A 14,533-nucleotide genomic window follows, 5' to 3' on the forward strand; every position below is an offset into this window, starting at 1 on the left:
ATATATATTTCAATAATAATAAATGATGTGCCAAACTACTTAATTTATATTATTAAGGTTGTTTAGATTTTTTTATTATTAACTGGTAAAAAAATAAATAAGTAGTGAAGTTTGTTTCATTGAGATACGTATTTTTGAAAGACTTGAATGTTACACCACTTGACATTTTTTAACCAATAAATTAAAATTTTGTTGGAAATTTTCTAAAACCTTTATCATAATAAACCCTGATCAAAATACAACGGTCACCTCTGTTCCAAGACGATAGTGAATCTCATACAGCAGGATCAGGCCGTTGGGTTTTTGTGGTTCAGGCCACTTCAGGAACACCGAGCCCTCCAGATGTTCCCAGGTCACAGGGCCAGGAATGTCATCAGCTCTTTCTACAAGAAAATGAAGAAACCAGAAGATTTGTCTTTGACATTTTTGAATACAGTGCTTCAGTTTCGATTCCGTGTCGATGTCCTGCTCTTACCTGCTGCTTTGGTGCGGGAAAAGATAAATGCGGCTGCGCTGCAGTGCTGAACCTCTTTGTTGCAGGCGTGCACGTCGATGAGGTAAACGGTGAAGGGCTGCAGGCCGCCGATGTCAGCGCTACGCTCCTTCACCTTCTTCTCTATAAAGGAAAATTCCTGTCTAGGCGGCTCATCATCTGAGAAGTTTCCCTCCGTCATGTTCCAGTTTCCCGCCAAGAGAGTGTGGATGGAAGTAGCATTGGCCACACCAAAGAGATCCCGCCGTCGTCTGTCGGGAGGTCTGAAACGAAAGAGATGAGATATACTGGAGTAACACTATACAACTTCAAGCTCAAGTTCTGGTTGTGCAGAAACTGACTTTATTTAAAACATTTATAGGAATGTTCATTTAAAAAACTATATTAAAATGGTATTATTTAAAAATATATATTAATACAGGAATTTTTCAGTATCAGTATTATTGACCTTTGATAATACTGAACACAGATGATAATTGTGCCTTTTTGTCTAATAGAAGTTGAATGTATTAGCTAAAGCACTTTAATAATAATAATAATAATTATTATTATTATTAAGTTTTGTAGATATCATTTTGTCTGTTATAACATTAATCCCAGTGTAATTCCTTTCACCATTGTAAATGCATTAATATGCACGTGCAGTTTTGTAAACTGGAAAAATACATTAAAAAAAAAAATTAGTTTATTATTATTAATCTGCCTATATTGTATAAAACAAGCATTGTCCTCTAAAAAGGATACACTATACAGAGCAGAGGAAAGAAAATACAAAGTTAACTTATACACAGTAAAAAGTGCATGGTATAAAATCCATGTTCATTTATACATAATCATAACCAAGAATTAATATTGTTTGGCATAATTTTTCAGGATCTCTTCTTACATTATACATCTCTTTTCTGGTCAACTATACGATAACTTTAATTTTAAATGCAGTTTGTTTTCTGTGCTAATCGACAGCAGACACATGAAGGAAGCTTTTATTTCCTGAGTTTTGGGGAGACCATTTTTAACCCCATTTGTGAACGTGTGGGGTAACAACCACATGGCTGTTCTCCCATGAGTGCAAGTTACTCTCGTCCATGCCAAAGCAATCACGGATCCTGTCCTCAGATGATCTGGCAACGGCTCCATCCCCCTGAATCCTTCTACACACACACACCACAGCTGGTCTCCAATCTTCGGCCTGCTATCACTCACACACTGGAGCGGTTTGTCACTCAACTCCCTACAAGCTGCAAGTCCTTCCTCTGCCTGCTGGAAACACACATCCTACCACCACAGATGGGTTGAGTTTGCCTGAGAGCATGTGGCCAGAGAGACGTGATAAGAAGCTATCTGTATATGACTGGATATGCTGGCTCGAACACAGTCTTGTCTAATCGCTGGAATACAAACTATTTAAACCTACATTTAGAGTGGAATACAAACCTATTTCATACTACAACACCTTTCAAACATTTGGGGTCAGTATGTTTTTTATTTAAAAGAAATTAATATTTTTTAATCAGAAAGGATGCATTACAAAAGCGTGTTACAAAAGATTTCCATTTAAAATAAATGCCACTCTTTTGAACTTCATTAATTCATTAAAGAATCCTGAAAAAAAAATTACAGTTTCCACAAAAATATTAAGCAGCACTTACATTATGACCAAACACCTTTTTAGTAAACAGCACAAGTCGTATGCTAGCAGGCCATTCTGGACATTCCCATTCTCTAAACCAGTGACTTTCCCTCTTATTCTCTGTCCCTTCTGTTCCCACATCCCTGTGAAACAGCTTTTTCATTCTCTCTCGATCTTCTTTCTGCGGCTCCCTCCATGCAGAGCGGCATTCATTGATCTGTGTGCTCTCCGGCTGGAGGGGAACTTCCCTTTATTTCATTGGTATTCCAGATGCCATTACTGTGCATTTCCTGGCAGCCGAGCGGTTTGAGGGGGGAACGGCAACTGAATGGATATGATTTCCTCTCCTTCTCGTTCTCTCCAAATCCTGAACTTCGAGGGAACTCGAGGCACTTCCCTCAATATCTCGGTTTTCAATAAAAACAGGTTGTGCTGGCCCGGGTACAGACATACTTCTCAGCTGCCTGACATAGTTCTGGCACTGCTGCTTTCATCGTCAGTCAAGCAATGACAAACACGTAGAGGAACAAAAAAAAAACAAAAACAAAAAAAACGGACCAGACAGAGCAGGATAATCTAGTCCCGAATAACGCAGGCCAGGGTGGAGGATCGATGCCATTTTGATGTCCTGAATCTTGAATTCACAGATGCATTGATTTCAATACAAGCCCGCTCAGCTATATAGCGATTTTGCCGTTCTCGGCGGGACACATGCGCCGCCCCGCCCGATGATGCATGATAATAGGATACAGATGTCGCTGCTCATTTTAGCACAGAACACTTAATGTGTTACACCTTTGAGATCAGAGAGAAAATGTGGCTTACGTAGTCATTTACATTTGCTTTGCTTGGTCTCCTGTGCTATTTAGATCCAGACACAAGAGCTCGTACCACACGATTACCAGCACCAGGGGCAGAGGGAAACAATTACTGAGGGAACGCTGAAAATGTTCCAAAACAACCTCTCAGACAAGAAACAAAAGAGCCATTACAAATGCTAACATCCAGAGTCATCAAGAGTCCCTTGCAATCTTCATCTTTGAGATCATGAAAGGTTAACATGGATGTATTGACTATTAAAGGTTTTAATTTGAAGTTTAATGGATGTTTTGTACTGGCTGATGCATCAAAACTTGGATGGGAATGAGGTCACATGTTCTACGAGGCTTCAACTCCGACATTCATTTTAAAGTTGTTGCCAATTCAGTAAGAGGTAATGCTTATGTCATTCCAAACCTGCAGGCTGTGATTTTTCTGTGAAATTCAAAAGAAGACTCTTTACTGAGCCCTTTTCTGAACAATTTATATTAACATAAAAGTGGTCTTTTATGTCCAGTAATAAATATATATATTTTTTTTTTTATTTATTTTTTTTGTTCAGCCAGGACAAATTAAAGAGATGAAAAGTAACAGTAACACATTCATAATCGATATTGGATATCGCAAATAATGATAACTAAATTGGAAAATTTGGCCGATAACGGATTAATTGGCCGATACTCTTTTTTAAAATCAATAATATGAACAAAAACTCAAAAATAGTGTGTTGAAATTTATTACAAAATTAGCAATAATGGCTTGATTGTTTTTTTTTTTTATTTAAAACAAAATGATGAGAAATAAAAAATAAAATAATTAAGTATTTATTACCAAATAAAAATACATAGTTGATTATGATAAATTATTTTATTTCTATCAAGTGTGATGTTTTAATACAGATTTTTCATAACATATTTTTTGTAATATTTCACAACATTATTGTTTTTACTGTATTTTAGATCAAATAAATATGGAAGCACCACAGTTCCCTTTCAATACTTCACTCGTACTGCGTCTTGCTTAAGACGCATATGGGAAAAAAAGCCTTTTTTCTCCTGAACTGAAGCCTTTTCATTCACGCAGTGAAACTGCATGAGCCTATGGCGACAAGGCCCGCCAAAGCCCGCCAGAATGGGCGGGGCATCTGGCTATATAAGCGGGCGCTCGCCACAGGATTCTCAGATTTCTTCTCCTTCAGCGATGACTCTACGTCCTCAAGCTGATCCGAAGCTGCTCGCCATTGACACGCCTTCGCAGCTGGAATCGGGACCTCTCAGCTCGGCTGACCTGCTTCTCCGCTTCTTCAGCGACGCAACAGTTCCGGTCCGGTTCCCCTGCCGCCATCCGGCGATTTCTAAAAGAGCTTCTAAAAGATCAAATTGGTGTTGTTGCAAATGCCACGCCGTTACTGCGGTTCGTGCGAGTCCCCCCTGCACGTCGATGATGGCCACACGGAGTGCGTTTCCTGCATGGGGAAATCCCATGCGGAAGCTGCGCTCACGGGAGCTATTTGTTCCCATTACGAGAGCTTTAGTCTCACCTCTCTCCGCTCATGGATCGCTTTCTTTTCAGAGAGTGACTCCCCCCCCCGTGCCCTCCCATTTCTTTCCTGCCACAGGATTCTCAGATTTCTTCTCCTTCAGCGACGACTCTACGCTCATCGCTGATCCTGGAAGCCTGGATTGAGAACTTCCTGCTCGGCTGACCGGCTCTCTTCACGCCTCAGCATCGCAGCAGTTCCGGTCCAGTTCCCCTGCCGCCATCCGGCGATTTCTAAAAGAGCTTCTAAAAGATCAAATTGGTGTTGTTGCAAATGCCACGCCGTTACTGCGGTTCGTGCGAGTCCCCCCTGCACGTCGATGATGGCCACACGGAGTGCGTTTCCTGCATGGGGAAATCCCATGCGGAAGCTGCGCTCACGGGAGCTATTTGTTCCCATTGCGAGAGCTTCAGTCTCACCTCTCTGCCCCCTTTGGATGAACCAGCTGTGGCTATCGGAGCTGACTCCACTTGGCCTGTTCCACTGAGATGGGATCTCCTCTCTCAAGCGAACGGGACATTATGGCATCCTCGGCCCGACCTATGGGCCCTGCACCTCTGGCCGCTCGACGGGAGCCTTCGTGCCTCCCAGAGCGAGTCTTAAACACAATTTCGGAGGCTAGAGCTCCGTCTATGAGATGCCTCTATGCCTTAAAGTGGTATTTTTTCTCTGCCTGGTGTCTAAACCGCGGCAAAGACCCTCTCACTTCCGAATTGGCACCTGCCTGGAATTCAGGACTAACGACTCTAAAGTCGTCCTGAAATCAAGGCACTGTTACATACCTAAAGTGCTCTCCACTCCGTTCAGAGCACAGGTCATTACGCTCTCCGTGCTTCCTCCATCTGAAGAGGACAGAGAGCTATCTCTGCTCTGCCCCATCAGAGCTTTGAGAATCTATATTGAGCGTTCCGCTCCCTATAGGCGATCGGAACAACTCTTTGTCAGCTTCGGTAACCGCACCAAGGGGTTTCCGGTTACGAAGCAAAGACTCTCTAGATGGATAGTAGACTCCATCTCGCTAGCGTACTCTTCCTTGGGCCTCCAATGCCCCATTGGAGTACGGGCCCACTCGACTAGAGGCATCGCCTCGTCGTGGGCATGGTCCAGTGGTGTGTCCATTGCGGATATCTGTGAGGCAGCCGGCTGGGCCTCGCCGTCCACATTCTCAAGGTTTTATAACGTGGAAGTCCCGGCCTTACAGGCCAGGGTCCTTTCCGCTTGAAGTGGCACGCGCTGCGTAAACAGATATGGCAGAGAGCCCTTGGCCGTATCACGCCCAAGTTCTCTGGCATTGTTTCACCTGTTAGCTCTCGACCCCTGGGTGTCGAAGTTACGGGTATACTCTGGAACGATTAACCAGGCCGGGTGTGACCTAGAAAGCTCAGCCCGTCTTAGCCTTGGGTTATTGTTGACTTCTCTATGAGCATTGGTTGCTTATGGAAGTTTATACCTTTAGTCGTTCCACTACATTAGCACGGCGTGATTGTACTATGTTCCCATATGCGTCTTAAGCAAGACGCAGTACGAGTGAAGTATCGAAAGGGTACTCGGTTACTAACGCAACCTCGGTTCCCTGAGATACGGGAACGAGAACTGCGTTGCTTGCCGTGCTATATAGCTGCAGTCGTCGCTTCAGTCGAAGTAAACCTGAGAATCCTGTGGCGAGCGCCCGCTTATATAGCCAGATGCCCCGCCCATTCTGGCGGGCTTTGTCGGGCTTCGTCAAAACGCCATTGGTTCGTTTTTTAAGCACTGCACGAACCAATGGCCGTGCAGTTTCACTGCGTGAATGAAAAGGCTTCAGTTCAGGAGAAAAAAGGCTTTTTTCCCATATGCGTCTTAAGCAAGACGCAGTACTCGTTCCTGTATCTCAGGGAACCGAGGTTACGTTAGTAACCGAGTACGTTTCCACCACTGAATAAAAAAAAAAAGTTAATTGCAACTTGTTATCCCACAATTCTGACTTTTTTCTCAGAATTATGAGATGTAAACTCACAATTGTGAGAGAAAAAATACAGAATTGTGAGACAAATTTAGAATTGCGAGAAAAAAAAGTCTGAATTGAGAGATTATATCTCACAATTCTTAGAAAAAAAAAGTTACAATTTTAAGATGTAAACTCGCAATTGCAAGAAAAAAAAAGTCAGAATTGTGAGATAAAAACTCACAGTTACTTTTTTTTTTCTTCCATAAATAAATGCAGACTTCTTTTAAAAATAATGTTTAAACAGTGATGTAAAAACGGACAATTTGTTGTTATTTTTGGAGAGAGTAATAATCATATTCCTGGTCAAACTCTTAAGTTTACCTGGGGGTGAATATGGCATTGTGGAGGAAATTCTCAAAGGCTTTGCGGTAGTAGATGTCTTCCTCGATTCGCTTCAGATCCTCCTCTGTTTTAGGGCATGGACAACAGGGAACTTTGTCCCGCCCCCCTGTTTCAGGATTGGTGGGTTTGGTGTCCTCGATTTCTGTCAAACCCGTGGCTGAAATCCTGACTGGGATCTTTAGTTCTGTAAAGAAACAACAAAAACATGGTTACATTTCTCCTTTGGTGACACAATCTGGTATTATTTCAATATGTTCAAAATATAAATTGTGAAAGCACCACAGAAAAGCAAGCGATTTATATTAAAGTATGAGTATTAGGAGGCTTTCAGAGCAGCGCTAATAATATACAGACAGAGTTGAATGGCTTGAATATGGTGCACATTATTTTATTATGGCAAAGCTTTATGCATTTTGAGTTTTCAAACAGAATTTGATCTATTTTCACTAGACACTGGATACCATGGTCAAAAGTCTGAATTTCTGTTGGGTAAATGGTGCTCAGTTTGAGGGTGTAGTTTGGACCGGACCTTTGGAGCAGTAGTTGTGCTGGTAGAGCTCACGGTCCTCGCCCTGCTGCTTCCAGCGGAGCAGGTAGTAGGTGTTGTTTCCGTTGGGGAAGACAGGTGGAGACCACCGCACCACCAGCTTTGATGAAGAATTAGAGTATGCACGAATGTCTACAGGCATTGAGGGTGCTGGAAAGGAAAAAAATGTTCTTCACTTAGCAACTCAAATGTTTACAACAGAGTAAATCCCCTTGGAGAAACCTATGGAAAGTCATGAATCATCCCCTCTGGGGTTTGAGTCTACAACCATTGAGATACTTGTCTAGATTTCAATCAACCCTACACTGCTAAAAATCATATTCTTAATCAGCAACAAAAATATTAAAATGTTCTTAAAACATTGTATACTTAAAAAGCAAAACTGCATAATGTGTGTACACTAGCATTCAAAATAATGGTGGTGGTTAGATTTTCCTTAAGGTTATTTGACCATAACTAAACTAAGAACAGTAATATTGTGAAATATTGAAATAATACAATATTTAAATATAATATTTAAAATGTGATTTATTCCTGTGATGAAAAGCTAAATTTTCAGCATCATTACTCCAGTCTTCAGTGTCACATGATCCTTCAGAAATCATTCTAATATACTGATTTGCTGCTCAATAAACATTTTTTTATCATTTTTAATGTAAAAAAAAAAAAAAAACCCGTTGTGGTGCATAATATTTTTGTGGAAACTTGTGTTGTGATATTTATTTTTCAGGATTCTCTGATAAATAGAAAGTTTAAAAGAACAGCGTTTCTTTGAAATACACATTTTTTGTAAATGTCTTTACTGTCACTTTTGATCACTTTAATATGCTTAATAAATTAATATGCTTATTAAAAGTATTAATACTTTTTTTTTTAAATCTCACTGACCTGGATCTTTTAAACAGCAGTGTACATAGAGAAACAGACTGAGATATATGTAGTAAGTATTTTATAGTATTAATCCATTCATATATTTTTAAACTTATTTTAAGTATAAAAATACCCCAAACAAGCAACTTTTATATTTGCATTTTCAACATTTTTTAATGAATCTAAATACTGTATTCAAATTAAATCATGACAAAATGTCAAATAATGTAAAAAATGTCATTTCAAATAAAACGTCAGAGCAAACATTTCCATCCTTAGAAAAAAAACATCAAAATGAGAGATTTGTGTCTTGAGTTGGATTCTTTAATATCTTATGCAACTTTGCTTTTCAGGCAATTCATCTATTTTTATATAAGGATGTTTTGATATTTTAAAGAAAAAACGAATAAGTGTACTGATTAGGAAACATGCAATTCATGTCTTCAATTAAATTCATGACTGACCTGAATCTAGTTCCTTACCTGATCGTTTAGTCCAAATGTATACCACTTCGCTCTTCGCCCCAAGACGCTGTCTGTCCTTGTCCCTGTCCCTGTCCTCCACGACTAATGTTACAGCTTTAACAAAGATAGCCGAGTACAGGAGGCCAGTATCGGGCCCGATACCGATACCAGTATCGGTATCGGTGCATCCCTAGTAAATGGTGCTCAGTTTGAGGGTGTAGTTTGGACCGGACCTTTGGAGCAGTAGTTGTGCTGGTAGAGCTCACGGTCCTCGCCCTGCTGCTTCCAGCGGAGCAGGTAGTAGGTGTTGTTTCCGTTGGGGAAGACAGGTGGAGACCACCGCACCACCAGCTTTGATGAAGAATTAGAGTATGCACGAATGTCTACAGGCATTGAGGGTGCTGGAAAGGAAAAAAATGTTCTTCACTTAGCAACTCAAATGTTTACAACAGAGTAAATCCCCTTGGAGAAACCTATGGAAAGTCATGAATCATCCCCTCTGGGGTTTGAGTCTACAACCATTGAGATACTTGTCTAGATTTCAATCAACCCTACACTGCTAAAAATCATATTCTTAATCAGCAACAAAAATATTAAAATGTTCTTAAAACATTGTATACTTAAAAAGCAAAACTGCATAATGTGTGTACACTAGCATTCAAAATAATGGTGGTGGTTAGATTTTCCTTAAGGTTATTTGACCATAACTAAACTAAGAACAGTAATATTGTGAAATATTGAAATAATACAATATTTAAATATAATATTTAAAATGTGATTTATTCCTGTGATGAAAAGCTAAATTTTCAGCATCATTACTCCAGTCTTCAGTGTCACATGATCCTTCAGAAATCATTCTAATATACTGATTTGCTGCTCAATAAACATTTTTTTATCATTTTTAATGTAAAAAAAAAAAAAAAACAGTTGTGGTGCATAATATTTTTGTGGAAACTTGTGTTGTGATATTTATTTTTCAGGATTCTCTGATAAATAGAAAGTTTAAAAGAACAGCGTTTCTTTGAAATACACATTTTTTGTAAATGTCTTTACTGTCACTTTTGATCACTTTAATATGCTTAATAAATTAATATGCTTATTAAAAGTATTAATACTTTTTTTTTTAAATCTCACTGACCTGGATCTTTTAAACAGCAGTGTACATAGAGAAACAGACTGAGATATATGTAGTAAGTATTTTATAGTATTAATCCATTCATATATTTTTAAACTTATTTTAAGTATAAAAATACCCCAAACAAGCAACTTTTATATTTGCATTTTCAACATTTTTTAATGAATCTAAATACTGTATTCAAATTAAATCATGACAAAATGTCAAATAATGTAAAAAATGTCATTTCAAATAAAACGTCAGAGCAAACATTTCCATCCTTAGAAAAAAAACATCAAAATGAGAGATTTGTGTCTTGAGTTGGATTCTTTAATATCTTATGCAACTTTGCTTTTCAGGCAATTCATCTATTTTTATATAAGGATGTTTTGATATTTTAAAGAAAAAACGAATAAGTGTACTGATTAGGAAACATGCAATTCATGTCTTCAATTAAATTCATGACTGACCTGAATCTAGTTCCTTACCTGATCGTTTAGTCCAAATGTATACCACTTCGCTCTTCGCCCCAAGACGCTGTCTGTCCTTGTCCCTGTCCCTGTCCTCCACGACTAATGTTACAGCTTTAACAAAGATAGCATACTGAGTCCAGGGCTTCAGCATGGTGAGCGTAACACCCGGGTCTTGGGTTTGGTCCTCCTGTAAATCCACGTCCACCATGTTCCAGCTGTCAGATCCACAACCGTCCTGACCATCAAACTCTGTCAGGTTCTGGAAAGGCCTACGAGAGAGAAAGAGAAGGCTATTTACAAAGCTGCTTGAACATTTTAATGTTATTGAGAAAAGCGGTTCAAAAAACAGCTAATCTGAACAAAATAACAAAACGGAATAAAAAGCAACACTTACGCTTCTTTGTAGTATACAATAAAACTGACAAGGTCTCTGGAGTTGGGTGGTCGAAAATGATCCCACGTCAACTTGATTCTATTACTACTCGTGGTATTCGATATGAATTTAAGGATTTTACTCCCACCTAAGAAAAACATAAAAATTAAACATTTTATATGTATATACAGTCTATACTCATTTATAATTGTTTAAATTGAGAACAAATAATATTTACAGCTTGCACGGTCTCCATTGTTGCGGAAATCTCCTTCCAAAAACGTCTCCTTAATTCCCGTTTTCTCCCACATTTTGCGGATCTCGGACATGCAGAGTTTGGGGTTCAAGCGGAAATACAGTTTTCCAGCATTAATGGTGAGATTGTGCTGGGACCAGTCCCACAAAAGCTGGAGATGCTGGTTATCCAAGGCAGCAAAGGCATACATGCTGAAGACAACATAACAATAACAATGCATAAGTGACAAAAACAGAAAAAGAAAAAGAAAAAAATTATGCACACTGCACAGATTTGGGAATGCCAAATGCATTTAAATGCAGGATTGAATCCACTACACTAATGTTGTGTCGTAATGATTGATATAGCAAATCACAGCTACACTACTTATTCATCAAAATATTACTGCAACTGGAGGCATATTAGCATCTGACAGAGATGCAACCGTAAGTAGGGTTATTATAGTTAACTAAAAGCAAAAAATCATTACTTGAAATAAAATAATTTTTCATTTTCGTTGCTTAACTTGAAGTACTAAAATAACCAAAACAAAATAATAAAATGAACAAAAACTACATAGAAATAAAAAACTATTATAATAAAAATGACTACTATAATAAAAAACAAAACTACTAAAACTTACTCAAGAAAATATAAAAATTAAATAAATAATATTATATTCCATTTACAGATGTTCTTAATTCTTGCCCAGCTCTAAAATGTTTTAAAATGCTATAATTTGCTTTAAGTTCAATGTCTATATATATAGACATATCATATATATATATATATATATAAATATATATGATATTTTCAGTTTTTCCATGATCGTGGGAACCCTGTCTTTTTAATCGGTATGCATTCTCTGGACCGTAACATATAGTTCACCTATTGCAAGCGACTACTGTGGCAAGAGACTAAAACAGATGGTCACAAATTGTGAATCATTAGTCAATACACACCTTCCTCTCTTTATTAACCACTGGTATGGTTTTGTACACACACACACACAAAAATCTGCAGTAAATTCAGATGTACAGTGCAACTGTCACTTTCATAAATACCTGAACTCTGTGTATATGAAGCTGCAGTACATTTGAGGCCATTACTTGACATATACGCTGATGATTCACAAGCATTGACGTAAATGATCATAAAAGATAAACAGCTTCAGTAAAAGCTGCGTTTGGAATGTAAGCACTTCACATGCATTAAGAGCAAGCGTTCCTTTTAACCCTACAGCACACCTGAAAGCTTTAGTCTGACACATGTCGAGTCACTTTATACAAACAAACACACACACACACAAACACACACACACTTACATTTACTGGTTTAAAGACGCTGTCAAGCCAGTCTAATACATATGCTCTAATTGTTGTATTTATCAGACGGGTATATTACAGCCCTGACGTTTGTTTGGCGATGTACGTTTAAGGGAATGTTAACGGAACGGACTTCTAAATGTTGAAGATGTGGATGGAGGGCTTGTTTGTTTATATTTGTCTCCAAAAGCGTTCCCAGAGCTCAGTTTAGTCTTTCGTAACAACATGGCACAGAGAGGGCTGTTTTGATCTGTCTTGAATACGGGATAACAGTAAACAAACAGGGATTGAATTAAATTACACATTTCTTCTATGACGCACAGGACCCATTCTGTTTAAGGAAAAGTTTGACGTTAATTCTGTACGTAATTTCGCTGATTCACACACCATTATAACCAACAACAGGCATGTGATCAGCTAAGGACAGAAAAAAAGAAGAAAAACCTGTTTTTCCTCATTCAATAAGACAATATAATAATAATAATAATTATTATTATTATTTATTTTTAAAAACTAATAAATTAAGTGTATTGAGGAACTAAATTTTAAAATAAAATAAAATAAAATGTTTTAAAATAAAAATAAATAATTATTCAACAATATTATTGGTATACAACAATAATAATAATAATAATAATAACTACAACAACAACAGCAACAACTTGCATTGAGGAACTCTAAATAAAACGATTAAAGTAAAAAAAAATTATACAACAATATTTTTGTCATATGAAATTATTATTATTATCACCATTATTATTATTATTATATAACAATAATAATTATTGTTACTGTTATATGAAAATATTATAACAATAACATTATTAAATATCATAATTATTATTATTGTTATTACATATTAATATTTGTTGTTATATAATATAATAATAAATGTAATAATATAGTATAATAACATATGCAATAATATAATAATGTAGTATAATTATTATTATTACAACAATTATTATTATTGTTTACAAATTAGTAAAGAAATATATAAAGACTTTTTTCAGATATACGCGATTTACATGGGTCATACTTCTCTAGTCAGAAAATATGGAAATCTGTATATACATGGAAAAATCACATTCTTGAACATGTAACTCCTACTTTCATTCCTAAATGTCAAACATTCAATAACATAAACAGTTAAATACATGATTAAAAACTAACTCCCAAAACCGATTCCACGGTTCAAATTCGGAACTTGTTTTGAAATGATGATGCGTTGTTGCACTGGGTAGCCCCGCCCACCACAAAATCTCATTGGTTCGCAATCCGACCCTCATAAAGATCCATTAAACATCATATATCATCTGACTGGCTGTGATTTGTGTTGAACGTGGATAGATAAACTGTTGGAATGTGTCAAATTCAGATCTTACTCTTCCCATAGTTCTTCTCCATGGATGTGTCTCAGGCTCTTGAGGAAGGAGAGAGAGCTCAGGGCATGTGATGAACGTATCTTAATGTATCCTGTCACTGTCTTGATGAGTCCCAGGAAGGTCTCCAACTCCGAGGCTATGTTAGCTAGAGAGAAAAGAGAGCGTGTTAGCGAGCAGGTGTGCAGCGAGCGCTCCAGTGCTAATTGAGGAGCTGCTGTGCCGCAGGTACTCACTGCCGCGGCGGATGTTGATATGCAGGTTGCCTTTAATAACGGTGCAGCCCTTGAGGGACTGAGCCGCGTCCACCGAGTCAATGACCTTTTCATCGCAGATCTTGTCACACAGGCCGTCACAGGCAGTGCAGAACATGCTGCTAGACACACACAGGGACAAAAGGAAGATCACCACAAAACCAACACGGATGAACCAAACATCTCACTTTCACCTTATCATGTGACCTTCAGCTTGGTGAAAGCTAGAGTCTGAGTGCAGCTGAACTTTTTTCACTCTTTCCGACAAAGGAACGTGATTGGTTTGTTCTGAGGTAATCAGAAGTGTGATTTTTGAGTTTAACTAGGCAACATATTTCGTTAGGCTAGTCTGATTGCTTTAGTAGGTATACAGGATCTGAACACTTTTATTTTAAATACTGAGTGGATTTATTTGTAAAGTATTCAGAGAGCTGTGAAATAGACTAATAATATATTTGAACTGAAGTGCTAGAGGATGTGTCGAACTTTGTAAATGACGGCGAGTTTAAATCTGCAGTATTTTCACACTAAATTCTGTAGATACCAAAAAGTCTATTTATCAGATATCACACATCTTTAAAATAGGGGGTGAAACAATGAAAATAAATAATGAAAGCTGTAAAATATAACTGAATTTCAAATAAAGCAAAATAAAACAATGGCAATATTACTGAAAAGAAAAAAA

General features: G+C 37.8%; 1 protein-coding gene across 2 annotated transcripts in view; it reads right to left on the minus strand.

Moving 5' to 3' along the window:
- Window positions 1-14,533, minus strand: part of LOC107706937 (insulin-like growth factor 1 receptor) — a 130,672-nt gene that overhangs the window by 14,469 nt on the left and 101,670 nt on the right. Inside the window, exons 5-14 of one of the 2 annotated variants that reach the window (XM_016510791.1) lie at window positions 13,831-13,970; window positions 13,598-13,742; window positions 10,891-11,099; window positions 10,674-10,800; window positions 10,402-10,548; window positions 8,711-8,817; window positions 7,341-7,508; window positions 6,791-6,995; window positions 476-756; window positions 250-383 (exon numbers count right to left, since the gene is read on the minus strand). In XM_016510791.1, the coding sequence (XP_016366277.1) occupies window positions 250-383; window positions 476-756; window positions 6,791-6,995; window positions 7,341-7,508; window positions 8,711-8,817; window positions 10,402-10,548; window positions 10,674-10,800; window positions 10,891-11,099; window positions 13,598-13,742; window positions 13,831-13,970 (1,663 nt within the window). Of the gene's footprint in view, window positions 1-249; window positions 384-475; window positions 757-6,790; window positions 6,996-7,340; window positions 7,509-8,710; window positions 8,818-10,370; window positions 10,549-10,673; window positions 10,801-10,890; window positions 11,100-13,597; window positions 13,743-13,830; window positions 13,971-14,533 lie in introns of both variants that reach the window. The other variant, XM_016510790.1, reaches the window with a different exon arrangement.

This window comes from Sinocyclocheilus rhinocerous, unplaced genomic scaffold, assembly GCF_001515625.1.
Source record: "Sinocyclocheilus rhinocerous isolate Xijiao unplaced genomic scaffold, SAMN03320098_v1.1 scaffold265, whole genome shotgun sequence".
Lineage (NCBI taxonomy): Eukaryota > Metazoa > Chordata > Actinopteri > Cypriniformes > Cyprinidae > Sinocyclocheilus > Sinocyclocheilus rhinocerous.